The following is a 21,512-nucleotide window of genomic DNA, read 5'->3' as shown; positions in this document are numbered from 1 at the left end:
TTTCACAATGTTTCTCTTTTTACTGTATTTTTGATCAAATAAATGCAGCCTTGGTGAGCATAAGAGACTTTTTTTAATTGCATTAAAAAATCCAAACTTTTGAACGGTGGTGTATAATTTAATAAAATATCTCAGTCAACTTGAAGATTCAGCATTATTATTTATTTATTTATTCATTTATTATCAAAAGTATAAAAAGGCAGTGGTTATTTCACTGCAAATACATTGAAAGAGCTAGTAAAAAGAGAAGAAAAGGAAAGAAACATAGAAAGAACTTCTTGCTGAACTGGCATCTAATTACGGATATGACAGGTGCATATCCAGACTTCTTGTGGTTTATACATTTATTTTGGTCCATCTTTATCAGATTTGGTTTCAATGGTTTCAATGGTGACCTGACTGCAGAGTAACCTTTGCCTCTGGACGCTGTTCCTCACTCCATATCCAAAGTATATGAGGAATCCTGCACAAAAAAGATAGAAACCCATTTTAAACCATAAATTTAGGTTTGACTTTCAACAGCATTTCATATTTGGCATCACATACCCCCAACCATCCACACAGCATAGCGAACCCAGGTGTCTCCTCCCAGTTGAACCATCAAGTAAATGTTAATGAACACACTCACCACAGGGAGTAAAGGCAAGAACGGTACCTGTGGTCATTAAATATGAGATTTGTATTTTATTTTTTATAAAATATTTTCATAAATCAGGTGCTTCTATATAAGATTACATTATATTAAATTACATTATAACGTTTTTTTTATAGTATTTGCATGATAAAGATTTTGCTTCAGAAAGTCCTGTGCTTACCATGAAGGAGGCTTTGGTTGGGTTCTGGGGTTGCCTCCAAATAATGAAGACTGTGAGGAATATTATGACCAGGATCACACATACACTCACAACACTCCAGATCTCCAGCAACAACAAAGATCTGATAGATTTGCTCATCAGCAGTGACAGAATAATCACCAACACAACTGCAACAGCAAAGATCAAAAATCAATTTGCTCACTGCTTACTGTATATGGACATATTTTTGTGTAATTTATGTATAATTTCAATATGTTGTGGTTTTCTACACACCAAGAAAAACTGTGCAGGTTGTGACATTGTTTGAAGTTTCTTTGGTAGGGTACGCAGGGGGTTTTAAAAACCCAAACATGGAGGTTGTGGGTGTGCGCAAATCATCTTCCTCTGAAGCTGTCTCTTGATACCTTTGAAAGAAAACATTTTTAACTTCAAAGATTTGCATCATGGTGCTAGAAGGGAAGTGTGGAGCTGGGAATACAACCTTAGTATGAGAATACAAATAGCCACAAGTGTGTAGGAGAAGAGTGTTCCAATCGACATCATATCAACCAATGCCTTCAGGTCAAATAAAAGAGCCATTATTGCTGGAATAAAGCAGAGCACATGATTACCAGGGCTTTTGTGTTTTAAACAAAAGCTGCAGTCTATTTACTATTCATCTCATAATCTTATGATTTGGCTTAGTGTGAGAGAGATGAAAAAGAAGGCTGAATTAAGAGATCCGATTTGTAGATACGTTTTTTCCAGCCCACTTACCTGCCACAGTTCCAGAGGATAGTGTGGCCACCACTGGACTCTGCCGTAAGCTGACTTTATATAGCGATTTGAACATGAGTCCATCTCTGGCCATGGCAAACAGGACACGGGGCATTGGGAACATAGACCCCAAGAGACTGCAGATTAAATGAAATGTCTGTAACTGATCTGATACATAATAGAGATTCAATTCTCTCTCTGACCTTTTTTTACCTTGTTGACAGAGCGCACAGGGACCCGACCGCCACAACATACTTTGCCGGAGCCCAGCCAATGTCAGTAAAGGCCACAGGCAGAGGACTTTGAATGTTGAGTTGGTAGTATGGCACCATCAATGTGAGAGCAGCCGAAACGCCAAAGTATGCCAGGAAGCAGATAAGCAGAGAGGCCACAATACCTACAGGTATAGACTTCTGAGGGTTCTTCACCTCTTCGCCTAGAAAACCAGTATTCATACAGTTATGACTGCTGATGAAAATAGATATGCTACAGTTCATATATTAGGGGTCAATAAGACTTTTTTGAAAAAAAGACATTGAAATTAATAATTTTATTCAGCAAAGAAAATTTTAATTGAACAAAAATCGTCGTAAAAAAGAATCTTGAAGAAAAAAAAGTGCAGAATGGTTTTCACAAAAGTTTAAGGATCATGCACTCTCAGAAAAAAAGGTACAGCGGAGGTACTCGGGGAACAAAACGTACCTTTAAATGTATACAATTGATTCTTAGGGTACAATTATACGATTATTTTCCTCTACTTAGAAGTACAAAAATTTAACCTTAAGGGTACCACCCCAGTGACGGCCACTTGACTTGTACCTTAAGTAATTTTGTACTCAGAAAAGGTAAAATGTTGTACTCTTTTGTGAACAGGTTGAGTAATGATACTGAAAATTCAGCTTTGCCATAGCAGGAATAAATTATATTTTGAAATATATTCAAATAATAAAACAGTTATTTTAAATAAAGAGACTTGAATGGTAGCTTAAATGTTTGTTCAAGTTTTGAATATTAAAAAAATATATATTACAGATTTACCTGTAGTTGCAATGCAGTCAAAGCCAACGAATGCATAGAAACATGTAGCTGCCCCTGCCAGTGTTCCTTCAAATCCAAATGGAAAAAAACCACCAACTCCGTACTCACTCGTGACATTGACAGTGGATGTCAGGTTTCTTAAAAAAAACCAACAAAGCAAAGCAATTTCAGAAAAGACCTAAGGATTTGGCTGAATTTGGAATCGCACTTGCATGCTACTATTTCTGCCTTAATAGTTTGACAGTTAAAAAAAAGTATGTTACATTTTAAGCAGTAGTATGCTACATTTTTGTCACATGACCTCAACTCTGCAGTGAGGTCATGTAACAAAATTTGTAGCGCTTGTTTAATTTAGCAAATGGCGTCCAGCCCACTAGAAAATAAACATTTTGTGTAGCATTTAGATTTTGGCAGTCAGGTCAAATTGTGACAGATTTTATTTTTGCAAATGGAGTAGGTTTTTTGTGTATCAAAATGTGCATACTGTGTATGTACAGTTTACTGCAGCAGTAGTATAATGTATGCTAGTATACTATTCTGAACACAGCCACAACTGTATTGATATAACGTTCAGATTGATTTTTTTCAATGTTTATACACTGAAAGGATTATAAATTGCATCAAATATAAATACCGGTATACTGAAAATTCCAATAAACTATAAATATGGATGTTCTTACTTATGCATTGCTGTTGCATTCAGGAGGATTTCTTCTGTGATAAACCAGTTCTGCAGGTGTCCCTTAATGAAGGCAGCAGTGATGACAAATATCAACACCAGTATGTTAACACTTGTAAATATCTTGTTGACCGTGGTTGATTCTTTCACGCCATATGCAAGAAGAGCTGTAAGAAAAATGCTGAAGATAATGTCTAAGCCATTACCATAGATGCTACATATAGAATAGTGAAATAGATGGTGTATGATTAGTATAGTATAGTCAGATACCAGAGAGAATCATTATGAGAACAGCTGCAAATAAGTCTGGGTAGGCTGCCAGGCCAGGCAGACCCATGGATGCATATTTGCTGAAAAAATCAGCCATCACATTTCCAATGAGATCATCAAATGTACCGCTCCATGCCCTCGCCACACTTGATGTGCCTAAACCAAAAAAAAGCGATGTTAGTACTTGACCTTTTACCCAGTCTATTGATCAGTTGTTCTGTCTGTCTGCATATCTATCTATCTTGCATATTCATTGGCCTTTAATTTCTACTTACCAATGACATAGGACAGTAGCAAATTCCAACCTGTGATGAAGGCCCACACCTCTCCTACAGTGACATAGCTGTACAGATAGGCAGATCCGGTCTTAGGAACCCTTGCACCAAACTCAGCATAGCAGAGACCAGCAAAGATAGAAGCTAAAGCAGCAATGAGGAAAGAGACGATAATACTTGGCCCAGCCTGGGTCCGGGCCACCTCCCCAGAGAGCACGTAGACTCCAGCCCCCAAAGTGCTGCCCACTCCCAAAGCCACCAGGTCCAAAGTCGTAAGACAGCGACGAAATGTGGAGACCTCTCCCTCCGGTTCCAGGGGCTTCCTGCGGCACAGGCCCCTCAGGAAAGACCTCATCGATTGCATTATTGGCTGTTAGAGGTGAGTAAGTGAACAATTTCAAGTGATAACAAAGGGCTAATGCTAAAAGTGTTCTCAGTCGCTTTGGTCGATTTCTTGATTCATCCTTAAGATTTGCAAACCATGTACAGTGCATTTCTTAAAACAATTCATGCACCACACAATGGTTTACCTGCAAAAGCCTGTAACTTGCTTATAATCCTTAGTTCATCTCGCAAAATTAAATATTTGTCAATATCAATGCCTTTAGAATGACAAGTCATTTACATAATATACACACTCCCATTTACCTTATCACAATGTCTTCACGATTTCTTCATGTTTTCACAAGTGCTGAGATGTTTTTTCTTTGTTTCTTTCCTTTGAACCCCTAAAGGAAAAACAGATATCTAATTTAAGAATTAAAAGATCACTGCTATCTCACTAAATATCTTGTCAGCCTCAAAAAAAAAATGTTTTAATTAATTAGCTACAGAATTAAAAATGAGCAAAATCAATCCACTTTGAATTATTAAATCCTTCAAGTGATTTTGAAATAAATTTACCACTTGAACTTTTTAGCCTTTACTTTATTAATATGTATTAAAATCAAACTGACTGGTTCTTTTCTTTGAAGTACCGGTTTATACAACTAATTTTACTCATATAACCTAACTTATCCTTTTCTGAACTCATTTAGATATAGAAGCCTGTTCTGAGGCTCCATGAGATAGTTATGAAGAAGGACAGACAAAGCTGCCTTCATGACTTGGCAGTGGTTGACTGGCACACGTTCTCTTTGTGTGGTGGTTTTCTGTAATCTGCCAGCATGAGATTAATGATCCCTCCTAATCCTGCAAGGAATCTACTGCTGCATACCATTACTTTATAGCACCGATCATGTGGCATGTCAGGCTAAACATACAGAACTCAGTATGTCAAAAAAAAAAAAAAAAAAATACTATTCAACTGTAATCATTTAACTTTTTTGCAAATTTTATGTAAGAAATATTTTGCATTATTTAATGTTTTCTAAATCTATGTGAAGTAGGATTTTTAGTATTTTTCTTATTTATTTGTTTAATTAATTTTGCATTCATTTACACTGACAATTGAACTAAGGTATTTCTAATTTATATATATATATATATATATATATATATATATATATATATATATATATATATATATATATATATAATTGTTTTTATCAGCAAAATAATGACTTCTTGATGTCTCTTATTAGAAAGTAAATGTTTTTTTCGTTACCTTAATTTGTGTCCAGAGAAGGTTTCAGTCTGTAAACTTTGTAATGACTTTGCCTAAATATATCTATTCCTTTCACACCAATGAGGGCAAATGATTTTTCACAACAATATATACAAGAGTGGATTGTTTGACCCACCCACTCTATGGCATTAGCAACAAAGTAGCCTTTCTTTCCGCATTTCTCACTGGCCCCATAATGTGCTCATAATTGCAGCCAAGGCGCAGGGTGAGGATATAATTCCACGTTGGAAACCAAAGATGGAAACCTTTTGTATCATTTCTGTGAGGTTACGATGACTTTCTATTTCAGCAAATACTTACAAAACAAAACAGGACATTGTTTCATACAAGAAAGAAGCAGGACATTCTTTTAAATAATTTACAAACGTTTTAAGTCTGCTTCACTTTCTGTACACTAGATGGCAGCACAGCTTTGCCATACCTTGCTGTTTACTGTCTACAAAGAAATCAGTGCTTGGACGGTGACCTTCATGATTTATAGTGAAATCGTCACTATAATAAATATAACACATTTTGTGATTCCTGCAATTAAATCTGGTTTTACCAATAACTAAAAAAAGGGTTTGACAGTAGCCTACCTAAATCCTTCTCTAATTCTAATAATATAAAGTGCTATTTTAGAGAGAAAAGTTTACTGTAAATGACTAGTGACCATATCGGCCCCCTCTACCTCCGTTCTGCTCTACTATGCTGTTCTGATCTTGAATTCCTCACCCTCTTACTGGAATGACCAAAGGGTTGGACAGAAATAGCCCTGTCCCAATCTCATGCCAAGGCAGACATGGTCAGCCATTGGATACCATCAGAACAGCATTCTACTTTTCTCTTAAAGTTGACTCATAAGTCATTGTGTTTGACTTTGTACTTGGATGCAGATCTGAATGCATCTGTTCATATAAACAGTTTAAAAAACATGCCACTGCATGAATACTGGCCAGTTTGCATATCCAGGCATCATGTTTCCCCGATAACTTTTTCACTGGTTCATTTAGCCAATCGATCCACACACACGCACACACAATATAGTGGCCCAGGAAGCAGGTTTGGATGCAGGTCCTTGCTTTAGGAGAAGATTTATTATTTAGTATTATTTACAGCTTTAACACCCTTACAAAACAAAACAAAAATACCAGTTTGTTCATAAAGTATTTAAAGCTGCTGTCCATAACTTTTTTTCATTTACAAAAATTATACAATGGGAATGTACAACATGAATCCATTTTCCAAACCATGTTTTTGTCTTACTATGAAGCATTATGCTACCCTTATAATAAGTGTTTATATTGGAACAATTTCAGACTGGTCTGGTAGGAACCACTGCGGAGGAGCACAGTCCCTGCGTGACTCGCCATAGACATGAACAGATGAAAGTAGCTCCGGCTGTAATGTTCTTCCACAGAACGCATGCAGTATTGCAGTTCTTAGTAATTGGTATACTAATAGCACTTAAATAGTTTTGTTTCTCCCCCCCCCCCCCAATAAGGATATCTTATTACACTTCAAATAGAAAAACTTTAAAGTTATAGTTTTAAAGTTGTTGGGCATCATAGCATGCACATAATATGAAATAGAAGTCTGATAATTAATAATGTAGTTTTATAGGCTTACTAGGCTATTAAATGTGCACTAGCTTACTTGTCCTTTAGCTGCCTCTTATGTAGGTCTATCCCAAAAGTAACAGTGGTTTGGATATACTGACACTTATTGCCAATGGCTCAGCACTTGATGTCTCAGGTATGTTCCTTTTATGTTTATGTTTTTAAATAAGCTAATTTAAAGAAAACTATGTAAATTACATGCCATCGATGCCACTGCTGGCATGAGAGGCAACTCACGCCATGAAGAATTATAATTTATAAGGCTGCTTTAATTATCCTACATTTGATTATATTAATTTGTGATCTTTTTTTAAAATTATTTTTTAGGCTATATGCGTAAAAAATATTTGGCAAAGTTTGCGAGTTCACCGTTAACCTCACAAATACTGTGTTTATATTTCTCGAATGTTCATCTTGACTCAGGACTTCAGGAATCCCCAAATATGCTGCATGCAGATTAGGTCAGGGGGTGCACTGCAGTTAATGACCGGAAAACCATCGGCTCACGTCTTCACCGTAGTAATCCTTTGCTTCACGTCATTTGTGAGAACTGGGTATCACGACACGTCAGCCGTGGACATTACATCATAGCTGGTTATCCTTAAATTATCCGAGCCATTTGCGCCGCATGCGTTGCGTCAGAGAAGAACAGCTGATACTCGCGCGAACGTTTCTCAGCAAGACCCCTGACAAGAGGCAACGGACCACCATCAAATTCTCTCTGCGATTAAGGTAAAAGTTATAACGTAATATATTAGCAAATATCGGTGTTTCGGGGCGCATATTGTAGCATAGGCGCGTGTCATATCCAAATGGTACCACTTTTATAACTAGTGTTCATATAGAGGCTTTCACATTCTTACTATCACCTTAGACGTTGTAATATAGACATAACATTTTATAGAATAAACATATGTAAAATGATTCAAAATGTAAAAAAGTGGATTATAAACCAAACATGTTATGGTTATGATAGTAGTTATGATAGTAGTAATGTTTTATACATCATATTAGATAAGCTGAGAATGGGTTGCATTCATTTTTGGTCGATTTAAATATAGTTTTTGGTAGCCTATTGGTTGGGTGTGGCTGTGTGAATGTCTATCTCAGACCTTGATGTATTCCTGACACCAGACAGAGAGACATTACTATTTTTGGACTTACTCACATTTACAACCTTAAACAATACTAATAAAAGGTGCCTGTTATTTTTCTTTCTTTCTTTCTTTTTTCTTTTCTTTTATAAAGGGTTGCAGAGTGAGAGTGCACAATCATTAATTACATATTAAGAAGAAGCTAGAGATTTGATGATTTATCATTGTACAGTAACTGCTCCTCTGGGTGTTTTGTGCATAAGGTTGACATTATAACAGAGAATACAATTTCCAGTGAGCTGCAGACTGAACGTTTTCCATCACTGAAAGTTCCCTGTTCTTTATTTGCCTGATTATGTAGTGAAAGAGAGCATAGTATAAGTTCAGAGGGTGGAGCCACGAGTATCCTGTGGAAAATGTGACTTTGCCTTCTGCATTTTATCCTATAGGGAGTAGAAATGGCTTGAATTGGGGGAAATTATTTATGGGGCTAAACAGGTTAAAAAGTTTAAACAGGTTTGAAGGTTACTTAACTCGAAGTAATCTTACGGAAATATGTATAGGCTTCTGCCGCAATGCATTTTGAACTTATTTACATGGCAAATTAGGACTTTAGATAAACATATCTACAGTTGGCACTGTGGCTTATAATATGCATAACTCAAAAACAGAGGATATTCTGAAAGTTAACATGTTTCTTCTTAATTCTCTCTCCAGGTTCAAGATTATCATTCCATTGGCAACTAGCAACTGATCAAACATGGGCAAAGTATTTCTACATCATTTACATTTTTTTAATTATTTAAATTTCTACATCACTTTGTCTGCTTGCTGTATGCGAGGCTGACAATTGGATATTTAAGTACAATTTGCATTTGGTCATGTAGCAAGAAAGAATGGCCATATAGCAAGACATGATCTCTGTCTCCTTTCTCATTGTAATCATGTTTTCCATCTATTGTCACTCAGGGAGTGTAGAATGTCAGAGTTTTCTTTATGGAATCTTAGAGGTCAATGAATTGCTCATTAAAAAATTAGATCTGCTGGAAAACCACTATGCCACATGTAGACCTGTGCACATTGTCTTCATTTTTGCTTAGTTTTTGAAACAATATCTTGTTTAGATATAACATTTAGACAACTTGAAATGTATAGTAGCCAATCTATTATTTAAGCACACTAATAATTGATAAAACATTAGTGCATCACTATTGCTATTGCTTTTGTAAGGATTAGGGATTTTAATAAACCTCTACACCTCTGCAAGTATTAAACCTTATTTGTACTGTGCACATGAATACCACAAATATATATTTTTGAGGAAAGGATAGCTATTATTCTTTTAAGTGATCAGAATTGTCAAATGCCAAATGATTGATAGAAAGAAAAAAACTCCATAGACTTAAATTGACTTAAAAGGACTGACCTGAGCAAGGCACCAGAATATTAAAAAGATTTGGGGTGTTTTTATGACCTAGCACCCTAAAAACACCATAGAAGCCTCATAGTAATACACTGATAACCTCTAATAGTTTATCATGTTATTTTTTATATACATTGACATCTTAGATATTTCTTGAAAGGAAGTAACTGACTTGCTACTGTGTGACTTATAATATTATAATATTTCTTATATAATAATACTGTAAAAGTGTGCCTGGCCGGATGTTTGTTTGCTGTGATCAGCGTTGCTGGGGTCTGTTGCTGTAGACGTGGAAGCCCATGCACAGCTGCTGTGTTGAGCGATATCTGCAGGACAGGCCTTGAGCATGTGCAGAGAAGCATGAGAGGGGGAGGACTCTGGATCTGTGCTCTTTTATACTAAGGCACGGCAGCAAGTGTTATGGGGAAATAAATGTAGGTAGCAGCGAGTTCAGAGGAGCTTTGGAAATGCACAGTCATGTAGCATTTATGCCCTGTCAGATGTGAGATCTGCAGCTTTCTGAAGGGGAACGATATCCTGTAGATTCAATAGGGTTGAAAGTGTAAGGTTACAGACATTTAAGTTGCATGCAAGCTTTCTCTCTCTCTCTCTCTCTCTCTCTCTCTCTCTCTCTCTCTCTCTCTCTCTCTCTCTCTCTCTCTCTGTCACACACAAACAGCCCTTTGCTACTGACCATAATACACAACTTCTGCACTGACAGGTGTCAGCTGTCCTTAGTCCCGTCTGAGCCTCTGAGTTTGGAGCAAAGGCCAGATGAGGGAGAGTCCGATTGTTATAGTAATATTTTATTTTAGGATTATATAAACACATAGGCTGTCCCACCCAAGAGCAACCTAAATTATGTTTTTTAGTTTAGTGTAATGCGTGTGACTGAAAATGTTAATGTAAAAGCTTACTAAAAAAATATATTCTTTATTTTTTACAACTACTAACATGGCCCAGACCAAAGAGCTGTCCAAAGACACTAGAGACAAAATTGTACACCTCCACAAGGCTGGAAAGGGCTATGGGGAAACTGCCAAGCAGCTTGGTGAAAAAAGGTCCACTGTTGGAGCAATCATTAGAAAATGGAAGAAGCTAAACATGACTGTCAATCTCCCTTGGACTGGGGCTCCATGCAAGATCTCACCTCGTGGGGTCTCAATGATCCTAAGAAAGGTGAGAAATCAGCCCAGAACTACACGGGAGGAGCTGTTCAATGACCTGAAAAGAGCTGGGACCACCGTTTCCAAGGTTACTGTTGGTAATACACTAAGACGTCATGGTTTGAAAACATGCATGGCACGGAAGGCTCCCCTGCTTAAACCAGCACATGCAGGCCTGTCTTAAGTTTGCCAATGCCCATTTGGATGATCCAGAGGAGTCATGGGAGAAAGTCATGTGGTCAAATGAGACCAAAATATAACGTTTTGGTCATAACTCCACTAAACGTGTTTGGAGGAAGAAGAGTGATGAGTACCATCCCAAGAACACCATCCCTACTGTGAAGCATGGGGGTGGTAGCATCATGCTTTGGGGGTGTTTTTCTGCACATGGGACAGGGCGACTTCACTGTATTAAAGAGAGGATGACCAGGGCCATGTATTGCGAGATTTGGGGGAACAACCTCTTTCCCTTAGTTAGAGCATTGAAGATTGGTCGAGGCTGGGTCTTCCAACATGACAATGACCCGAAGCACACAGCCAGGATAACAAAGGAGTGGCTCTGTAAGAAGCATATCAAGGTTCTGGCATGGTCTAGCCAGTCTCTAGACCTAAACCCAATAGAGAATCTTTGGAGGGAGCTCAAACTCTGTGTTTCTCAGCGACAGGCCAGAAACCTGACTGATCTAGAGAAGATCTGTGTGGAGGAGTGGGCCAAAATCTCTCTTGCAGTGTGTGCAAACCTGGTGAAAAACTACAGGAAACGTTTGACCTCTATAATTGCAAACAAAGGCTACTGTACCAAATATTAACATTGATTTTCTCAGGTGTTCAAATACTTATTTGCAGGTGTATCTTACAAATAAATAGTTAAAAAATCGTACATTGGCATTTCTGGAATTTTTTTTTTTGATTATGTCTCTTATAGTGCACCTATATGACAATTTCAGTCCCCTCCATGATTTCTAATTGGGAGAACTTGCAAAATAGAAGGGTGTTCAAATACTTATTTTCCTCACTGTATAGGGATTCAGAGGTACGATTGAAGATCACCCTGACTTTGATGCAGGCAGTGATGCAGAGACGCTCTATAATGCTATGAAAGGCTTTGGTGAGTGCTAGGACACCTCATTTATAGATATTTATTATGTAGCTAGTGGCTGCTGGGATATTTCTGTAATGTTGACTTAAAATAATTCTCTCTTCTGTCACAGGAAGTGACAAGGATGCCATCTTAGACCTGATTACCTCACGAAGCAATGCTCAGAGGCAGGAGATCCGTGCGGCCTACAAATCACAATATGGGCAGGTACAGGAAAATCTCCAGCAAGCATTTAATAATAGATTTTTAAAAAATGGAAAAAAGTTTTTTATCAAAATTGCATGATTACAGGATTTGATTGATGATCTGAAATACGAGCTGACTGGGAAGTTTGAACGTCTGATTGTGGGTTTGATGAGACCTCCAGCTTATCATGATGCCAAAGAAATCAAGGATGCCATTAAGGTATATAAGAATCTAGATTATGTGTGCATTTGATATTTTCAATTTAAATGTGCTGTGGCTGGCTGTACTTGCACAGATAATTGTATTTACTGAAAATATTGCTGGTTGCTGATATATTGTAGACATCTTAAACTATTCTCTAAGCATTATTCATTGAAAGACAAATTGCAGTATCAGCTATAGTAGTTTCTTTGTTACTTACTGCATGTTTTGTCCTGTGAATCTATTTTGCCATGGCTAAATAGGATTCGGTAAGTGATTTTCCTTAATTAATCAAATGATGGTTAGCTTTTTTCTTTGGGAGTGTTATCTGTTTCATGATTTTATGGTGGTGAAAAATGAATTCAACCATTTGGAACTTTAATAATAGAAAAATGTCCCACATTGAAGAAAAAAGAAATGTCTGAATATCCCAATGGACAATTAATACATAATTTATTAGTATGACCTGCTTAGCTTCAGCTGTTCAGCTGTTCAGATGTTTACCCTTAAATTACTGTTTATACATTTTTCTGCAAATTACCATGCATGGTTTAAAAAACATTTGCATTACTTACACTATATGACAAAATAATAATTCTTCTCTCATTTGTATTGTATTTTTACTATACCGCCAAATAACTGCACTCATTTCCCTCTGGATAATTATACTAGCTTACTGTCCATTATCCCTTCAAATTAAAGAGATTGAATATGTGCTTTCTGTTCAGAAAATAACTTACTTGTTGTGCTATAAAGGGAGCAGGAACAGATGAGAAATGTTTGATTGAAATCCTCGCTTCAAGAACCAATGAGCAGATTCATAATCTGGTGGAAGCATACAAAGACGGTAAGCTATTATTATTTAAAAACATTTACTTAACAAAAAAAAACAATATTCTTTTGAACTGAAGCAAAGCCTGACTATTGCTGCGTCCCAATTCGCCTACTTATACTACGTCCTAAAAGTATGTACTCTTTTTGTGAAGAAAAAGTATATACTTTTGAGTGTGTAGCTGAAAAGTATGCAAGCTTCGGGACATACTACTTCGCCATCTTTAACGGACTCTGTCGCTTAGTTACGTGCATCCCGTCAGCGTTTAACTGCCCTGTCAATCATCGTCAGATTCGTCACAGTTCAAATCCTTCACATTCAGTTTAATCTCCTGCCGTATCGGAGAGAAATGTAGCCGCTCGTTGATCTGCCATTTGTGGGTCTTTAATGCAGAGACTCTCCTCATGTATTTACAGTTTAAATATAATGATGCATTTAAAAGTTAATGGCCAAACGTGTCATTTCAAAAGTTCTCAATGCTGCTGCAGGTGAAATATAATGTGACAACACTGAATAAATATATTTTTGTCAGGTTAAATATTGATAGTTGGTCACTCAAACCCCTTTATCTAAACTTCTCTACTTAACCGTCGAACTCTCACACCCGTCATGTTTGTAGTTTTTTTAACGCTTTTTATCTGCGTTTGTAGTTCTAATCGAATCCTCGTCCAACTCGCAATGGGTTGTGGGCAATATCAGCCGTTAGAGTGCCCATCGATCCATACTGTGAATTCGGACCGGAAATAGTAATCCATCCGGGAATCTTTGGAATACTCTTTTCAACATACTACGATTTGGGACATACTAATTCTATTTTCGAATACTATTTAGGATGGATAGTATGCGAATTGGGACGCAGGGTATATGTTTGTGCTTACAGCATATGGCAGAGACCTTGAAGAAGACATTTTGGGGGACACATCTGGACATTTTAGGAAGATGCTGGTTGTTTTGCTTCAGGTGAGTGAAATCTTTTATGTTGATTTATGATATCAAACCTGCAGCCCAAGGTTTAGTCATTTATGATTAAAATCGATTATGAAATGTTTTATACTGAGACATTCAATTTACATTGACTACTTTTTGTTTCTGTTTAATAATGGCAATTGTCTTGTTTCATAGGGGACCAGAGAAGAAGATGATGTTGTTAGTGAAGACCTTGTGGAGCAAGATGCTCAAGTGAGTGTGAAGACGTGTGTGGCTGATATTGATCCCTAGATATATTGTGCTACAAAAAAAATATTACATTGTATTTCATTGATCAATTGTAGCCTTCTGTGTTCAAATATTTTTTATAATGAGTGCACAATGTTAAACTTTGCAGTCTCTTTATTCTCATATAAAACTGAATATTCCATGGCCCTTTATTTATTAATTTGACTTTTCATTGCATAAGAGCAACAGGAAAACCAATTGAATCTAGTTTGCACTACCAAACAATCTAACAAGTGTGTTTATGACCTCTTGACTTGCATCTTAAAAAAATATTTTGTGCGCAATCTCATTGTAGGACCTGTATGATGCAGGAGAGGCACAGTGGGGCACAGACGAGGCCAAATTCATCATGCTGCTGGGAAACCGTAGTGTGACCCATTTGCAGTTGGTTATGAGAACCGCAGCCACACACTGGACACAGAGATTTCTGCTGACTAGCACCCCTCCTCCACTACACAATCTCTCTTGTGTGTCAGTAACACTCCTCACAGCACCGTCGATCAGATTTGACCATCAGATTGCTGCTTTTAATAATGTGAAAGAGAGTTTGTAGTGCAACAAACTGACCTAAATTATCTGTGATTATAAATGATGTACCATTGTGCAATATTACGATTTGTAATACATTTTGATTATTAAGGTTAATGTTGAGATTAAGATTGCTCAATGTAACATGGATCAATTCTATGACATAGTGCAAACACATTTTTTTTGTTTTTCAGTATTTGATGAATACCATAAAATTGCTGAGAAATCTATTGAGGACAGTATTAAGAGTGAGCTCTCTGGAGACTTCGAAAGACTGATGCTGGCTGTTGGTATGCATTTGCACCATGCAATCAATTCCTGAACACTCAAAAGCATTCACTTTTACTAATTTTTACTAAAATCTGCTATTTAATTTATCTTCCACAGTCCAGTGCATCTGGAGTAAGCCCATGTTCTTTGCCAGACGCCTTTACAAATCCATGAAGGTTGTGTTAGCCTTGTTATAATGAATTATAACAAGTAAAAGTAAAGCGTAAAAGTGCAATTCTCAAGGTTTTTAGTTAATCCTCTGTCTTTTCCTTATCTATCTGTAGGGTCTGGGCACAGCTGATAACACTCTGATCCGCATTATGGTCTCTCGCGCTGAGATTGACATGCTGGACATCAGAGAGTGCTTCAGACTGCGCTATGAGAAGTCTCTGTACAACATGATTCAGGTGCCTATACACAAACAAAACTTGAATTCTTGATTCTGTTCACACATATCTATTTATTATGATTTTAAATCATTTCCAATTCTGTTATTGAAGCTTTTCTCTGTGATCTTATAATTGCAATTGTCATCCATTGTGTAGTCACATAGTTTTATATATCAACTATATATATATATATATATATATATATATATATATATATATATATATATATATATATATATATATATATATATATATATATATATGGTTTATTCCGATGTTACACTTACACACACACAGTGCAGATGTTGTATGTGTCTGTAATTAAAAAAGTAAATAATATATTGTGAACCCAACAGGATGACACATCTGGGGAGTACAAACGTACCCTGCTCAAACTGTGTGGAGGAGATGATGAGTAAGCATTTTTCAGGTCTTAAAAGTGTGATTTTTATGTTAAAAAAATATTTTCCTGATTCCCCCATATTTACATATTGTGGAGTTTGACTCCACAATATGTAAATAAGTTTACAGTAACTATGAAGATTCAGTAGAGGGAGACATTGGTCCATCATAAAATAGGACAATGTGTTTTGTTATACTGCATGTTTAGATGTTTAGAAACAATACTTGATTATGTCTTTCTATACATTTTCATTTAATGCACATTACTTTTCTAGATTTTTTAAAAATGTGTCTCTTATATTACAATTTATTTGAATATATATAGTAAAATGTAATTTGTTGCTATGATGGCAAAGCTAAATTTTCAGCATTATTACTCCAGACTTCAATGTCACATGATCCTTCACAATCATTTGGATGTGTTGATTTGTTGCTCAAGAAACATTTTTTATTATTATCACAGTTGAAACGGTTGTGCTGCTTCATATTTTTGTGCATTTTGTGGTCTGTCAGGATTATTTGATAAATAGAAATTTTATAAGAGCAGTATTTATTTGCAACAGAAATCTCTTTTAACATTGTCTTTTTTCTTACTGACCCCAAACTTTCAAAAAGTGGGGTGTTTAAATGCCCCATAAAAAACAACAACAACTATATTATATAATTTAGATGTACTTGCAGATTTCAGTGAGCCAGGGCCAGAGAACAAGAACCGAAACTTGTCATGCCCTCAATCCCTCATGAGAAGTATGATTATGAAGAATGTGAAGTTTTTGTCAAGACCTCAATCTACACATTGTTATTTTCTCGGCACAAAAGTTTAAAGAGCTGTTTGTTTCTCAGTATGGCAGGGGAGTTCTTCCCGGAGGCTGCACAGATTGCCTACAAGATGTGGGAAATCAGCTCCACAACCAAAATCCAGGTTTGTGTCACCCACATTTTCTCTCAGTGGCATGTATCATAATACCCTCTGCTCCGGCCAAGCTAGAGTTGTCTATGTCATGCACCCTAAGCATACAGTGAAGCTTTTGTCTGTGCACAGATAGCATCCAAATGCTGCTCAATTTGCTAATCAGAGTCTTGATTCACTGCCAGTTCCTGTGACACCTTTCCAGTCAGTCAGTTCAGTGTCACACCATCCTACAGATCTCAGTGTATGTGCAGCATGTGTTTATGCTGCTGGTGTGATTGTGCTGTGATAATGTATACATTAAAATTACAATATGAAACAAAAGGAGAATGACTAAAGCTTATATGTTGATATTGCAAGTCTGATTAAAGAGTGTTCATGTCTTTCTTTTTAATATAATTTTGTCTTTTCTATCTATCTCTAGTTAAGAGGAACTGTGCGACCATATCAAAATTTTGACCCTGCAAGTGATGCGCAAGCACTGAGAAAAGCAATGAAGGGTTTTGGTGCGTAAAGACACTGTTTGATAAGGTTGATTGCATGCATTATCCATAGATGCTAAGACTAGCAAAATTAATGTATGATTTCCTGTTTTTTCAGGCACAGATGAAGATACAATTATTGACATTGTGGCACAAAGGAGCAATGCACAGAGACAGGAGATCAGACAGACTTTCAAATCTCTTTTGGGACGGGTAAGACGGTCCTGCCCAATTTTGTAACTGTTCCCAGTATATTACTGTAATTACTGTAAATGTGAAAATATTTAGCATTTTGCTGATATATAAAGTTGTTTTCAATTAGGATCTCATGGCTGACCTAAAATCAGAACTGTCCAAAAACCTCCAAAGACTCATCCTTGGTCTCATGATGACCCCAGCAGAGTTTGACGCCAAGATGATGAAGAAAGCCATGGAGGTACACAGAATAATTTATGACGGCACTATGGAACCAAACCAAAATCTTATTTGAGTTATAGAAAAGGCTGTTTCATCATTTAAGCAGATCGACCTTCTTTTGTTATTCTGAACATCTGTGTTCATTTGTTCACTGGGGGTCAGTGACCTCTCCAAACTAAAGTAGAGGTAATGGTCTTTTCTCTACAAGGACTGTTTGTTTACCAATGTTTCTTTCGTGGTCAGTTTTACTGTGCTGATAAAGGAATGTAGTTGAAAGCTGTATTTTAGCAATATGCATATACTTGAGATTATTTTAATCATTTTCCTATTAAATAACTTTGTTTATGCTTAAATATGTGTATTTTCCATTTTTAATAGGGTGCAGGGACCGATGAACATGCGTTGATTGAGATCCTGGTCACTAGGGGCAACCAGGAGATTCAGGAGATGTGTTCTGCTTATAAGAGTGGTAAATAAAATCCTGGCTGTAGATTGAGTAATGTGTCCAGCAGGTGGCGATATTTATCTAGGCTAAACACAGACAAAAAGTCATTTACTATGATATGAGTCTCTTATTTTACAGGCAGGATATACATCACGTTATGTCACCCTAACCCATGTATTAAAATGTTCCCCTTCACAGCCTTTAAAAAAAGTTTGGAGGATGCCATCGCATCAGATACATCTGGGCATTTCAAAAGGATCCTGATCGCTTTGGCACAGGTACAACTACACAGTTCTCGCATTCAAACACTGAACCACAGTTTATACTTTGTGCTTTATAAACCTGTTATAAATGTACTTCACTCTAATGGTGTTTGTCAGGGAGCCCGTGAAGAGGGCCCTGCAGACATGGCCAGGGCCTTGGAAGATGCCCAAGTATGTGTGAAATACTTACGCTGTCAACTGTTGTTGGTTTACCAAGTATAAAGGTAATTCCAGAGTAGTGTCATAAGATTGAATGTTTTCACCCAATTTAAGGAATTGGCAGATGCATGCAATGCAGACTCTGGGGACATGGAGGACAAGTTCATGAGTATCCTCTGCACAAGGAGTTTCCCTCATCTGAGGAAAGGTAATGCAAACACATGTTGGGTACTGATACACATGCTAATACATGTTTTCATGAACGCTTCAGCCAACATTTGCTATATCCCCTCCAGTGTTCCAGGAATTTGTGAGGTGCAGCAATAAAGATATTGAACAAATAATAAAGAAAGAGATGTCAGGAGACCTTAAAAATGCCATGTTTGCTATCGGTAAGAACTTTGTCAGAATGACCGAGCACCACTATGAATCACTAATAAATGACTTTGTGTTTTATTTTATTTTTAATAATACAGATTTTGTAATTCATAATTATAAAATCAGAAAATAACTTTTGCTTGCTCTTTTGATTCCAATGTACTGTCAAATGTAGCTGGTTTATGCTGATGAGGAAGTTTATATTTATTGTGTTTATATTTAGCTTTAGCTTAAGCTGTTTTAACTGAAGGTACTTTCACTGACATATAAAATCATTGTGAAATCACTGGTCAATTCATTGTGTCTCAAGACACACATTAGTAATGTTTTTTTTCACGTAAGTAATGTTTTATAAAGGCACATTTATAAAAGTCCTAGTTGAACTAATGCCTAAACCTTTTTCTTATTCTAACTTTATTTAAGTAATTAAAATTGAAAAGCTGCAGCCATTTACATGCAGTACAATACTTCTGTTCATTTTATATGCATCTTAAACAAATCTTAAATAATTAAATAGTACTTTAGCACAAAATATGGACTAACATTATCTTGGGGATCTGATATGACCCCTTTAAAAATTACATCAGCAAAATTTCTGATAACATTTGACATTAAAAAGATCGTATGACTCCAGTCTTCTGAAATAAATATCAATAACATGTTTACATTTTCCAGTGCGAAGCGTGAAGAATCAGCCATCTTACTTTGCTGACCGATTGTACAAAGCCATGAAGGTAAAAGTGCTTTATGTAATACATTTCCTTCTACATCAGTCCACTCAAAGTGCCCATAGAATGGAAACAAAAATTGTTAATATTTCAATTTCTCTTAATTAGGAATGATATTTAAGTAGGAGCAAATGGTGAAATTAGTTTAAGGCTCCTGCTTCTCAGACACTAGTAATCACACATAAGTCTGGAGTTCAGAAGACGTCTCAATAATAATGTGTTCTGATTCAAAAGGATACAAAAATCTGCAATATTGAAATAAATCATAACGAAGACACGGTTAAATCTCCTGAGCTGATCTCTGAGCAAAAACTTTTGCCCTGGGTGATGAATAAGTTGGGTGATGAAGACGCTGATTAAAGACATGCTCTACTGAAACATGTTTTATGGTCTTTTGTGGGCTAAACACAGTGATGTAAGGCAACAGTCATGTAGAACTCATCTGTTGACAGTGTATCTGTGCCAGCAATGGTTCTCAGACTTGATTATGAGTCACATTGATGAGCATCTGCACTATTGCTGATGTTATGCTTCATAAGCATCAGCAGCCCTGCCAGAGATTTCTAAGCGCTGTGACTTTCCCTGCAGGGCCTGGGAACAGACGACAGGGCTCTCATCCGTATCATTGTGTCCCGCTCCGAGATTGACCTCTTTAACATCCGCAAAGAGTTCAAGGACACCCATGAAGCCTCTTTGCATGAATTCATCCAGGTAGAGACGTTCGTTGTAAGTTGTGTGGCCCTTGTCATATCTACTGCATGCTTTTGTGCATGTCTTAGTGTGATTGGACGTTAGTTGTGTAGATGTTGTTTTGTCGTACTGTAGGCGTTGTACATCCTCTTTTAGTTAAGTTGAGGGGAACAGTGTTTGACAGGTTCCTGCGGTGTATTTGCTCGACTCAGCTGTTTAGGAATTTCCCCTGCATGCTTGACTTCCTCTCAGTGTGCTGCTTCTGATTGGTGGAGAGAGTGGAGACAGGAAGTGTTCAACAACAGGTCTATACTGGCTCTGTAGTCAAAATTCCCTTCACAGATCAATAACACCACCAAAAAATTATACATTTTGTGCATTGCTTTTGGGCTTATTATGTTACATTACTAGGTCCAGTATGTAAATGAACTAAGGCAGCTTGCTTTATTTTTAGAAGCTTGCACTGTTAGATAAAACATGCAGAGAACAAGTCTGTGTGTGTTTAAGGTGTGTGTCAAATCGATTGCATGGTTTCGTAACACTTTTTGTTTGCATTTTCAAACTTTATTTCCATGGAAATGCACTTTAGGTTTTGAAGGAAAGAAAGTTGTTATGAAAGTTTATAGGAACCTCTTTGCAATTATGTAATGCAGTGAATTTCATAATAGCTTAATTATGCAACACTAAACTTTCACTGATATGATCATGATGTATGTTCTCAAACTAGGGTGTGATTTGATGCTTTATTCCAAAATCGGTCAAATGTTTGGCCTGACAAAATCGTATTATTTTTCTCAGGGAGACACATCAGGAGACTATCGTAAAACCCTTTTGATGCTCTGTGGAGGTGAGGACTAGAACATTGTTCTCCGTCCTGGATGTTTCACAGGATTTTCATGCCTAGCAACCAATGTGCTATGTTCCAGTCCATTGTTTGTGAGACGCTAGTCAACGTACGGCTTTTATGCCCTCTTCTGCTGCTGCCATGCCTATGCCAAAGCTAGTGACCTATGCAAAAGCCACACCGTGTCCCATTTTCTGCAATCATGCATGAAACACATTTTTTTTACTGTTAAAAGCACTTTTTGTGGCATTACTCTACTAGTGCTTTATTTGTTACCCAACACCCTGTTTAAATTGATCACCCAAGCAATAAAAACCGTGATCGAGTTTTGAA

At 36.8% G+C, this 21,512-nt stretch overlaps 2 protein-coding genes across 3 annotated transcripts; one reads left to right on the top strand and one right to left on the bottom strand.

The window, feature by feature from the left end:
• Positions 1–243: 243 nt before the first annotated feature.
• On the bottom strand, positions 244–5,511 carry LOC137092758 (cationic amino acid transporter 2-like). Its single transcript, XM_067457191.1, has 13 exons — positions 5,440–5,511; positions 4,482–4,561; positions 3,834–4,203; positions 3,559–3,714; positions 3,290–3,455; positions 2,610–2,746; positions 1,785–2,007; positions 1,572–1,708; positions 1,297–1,399; positions 1,089–1,219; positions 816–982; positions 547–655; positions 244–463 (listed from the first exon to the last, which is right to left on the bottom strand). Exons 3-13 carry the CDS (start codon positions 4,195–4,197, stop codon positions 345–347), a joined length of 1,812 nt encoding a protein of 603 aa, XP_067313292.1. The 5' UTR covers positions 4,198–4,203; positions 4,482–4,561; positions 5,440–5,511; the 3' UTR covers positions 244–344.
• A 1,983-nt stretch (positions 5,512–7,494) lies between these two features.
• Positions 7,495–21,512, top strand: anxa6 (annexin A6). 2 transcript variants are annotated; one of them, XM_067457186.1, is made up of 25 exons: positions 7,495–7,790; positions 8,870–8,921; positions 11,765–11,849; positions 11,953–12,047; positions 12,132–12,245; positions 12,984–13,074; positions 13,940–14,019; positions 14,182–14,238; positions 14,570–14,664; positions 14,998–15,092; positions 15,190–15,248; positions 15,357–15,479; positions 15,818–15,876; positions 16,707–16,785; positions 17,198–17,279; positions 17,374–17,468; positions 17,578–17,691; positions 18,051–18,141; positions 18,316–18,395; positions 18,498–18,551; positions 18,654–18,747; positions 18,836–18,931; positions 19,593–19,651; positions 20,234–20,356; positions 21,134–21,512. In XM_067457186.1, the coding sequence occupies exons 2-25, from the start codon at positions 8,913–8,915 to the stop codon at positions 21,191–21,193; spliced, it is 1,989 nt and encodes a 662-aa protein (XP_067313287.1). In that variant the 5' UTR covers positions 7,495–7,790; positions 8,870–8,912; the 3' UTR covers positions 21,194–21,512. The 2 variants fall into 2 exon arrangements, with proteins under 2 accessions (XP_067313287.1, XP_067313286.1); XM_067457185.1 differs by having other exon boundaries at positions 20,234–20,371.

The sequence above is a fragment of the Pseudorasbora parva genome, chromosome 11, assembly GCF_024679245.1.
Source record: "Pseudorasbora parva isolate DD20220531a chromosome 11, ASM2467924v1, whole genome shotgun sequence".
Lineage (NCBI taxonomy): Eukaryota > Metazoa > Chordata > Actinopteri > Cypriniformes > Gobionidae > Pseudorasbora > Pseudorasbora parva.
This window is presented reverse-complemented; position numbering and strand designations above follow the sequence as displayed.

Coding starts and splice junctions, on each gene's coding strand:
- LOC137092758 (XM_067457191.1), bottom strand. CDS start 4,197: ATGCAATCGATGAGGTCTTTCCTGAGGGGCCTGTGCCGCAGGAAGCCC. Junction 3,715..3,833: donor GCTACTGTCCTATGTCATTG/GTAAGTAGAAAT, acceptor TTTTTGGTTTAG/GCACATCAAGTGTGGCGAGG. Junction 1,400..1,571: donor ATCCTCTGGAACTGTGGCAG/GTAAGTGGGCTG, acceptor GCTTTATTCCAG/CAATAATGGCTCTTTTATTT.
- anxa6 (XM_067457185.1), top strand. Junction 13,075..13,939: donor GGTGGAAGCATACAAAGACG/GTAAGCTATTAT, acceptor TTGTGCTTACAG/CATATGGCAGAGACCTTGAA. Junction 20,372..21,133: donor TCCAGGTAGAGACGTTCGTT/GTAAGTTGTGTG, acceptor TATTTTTCTCAG/GGAGACACATCAGGAGACTA.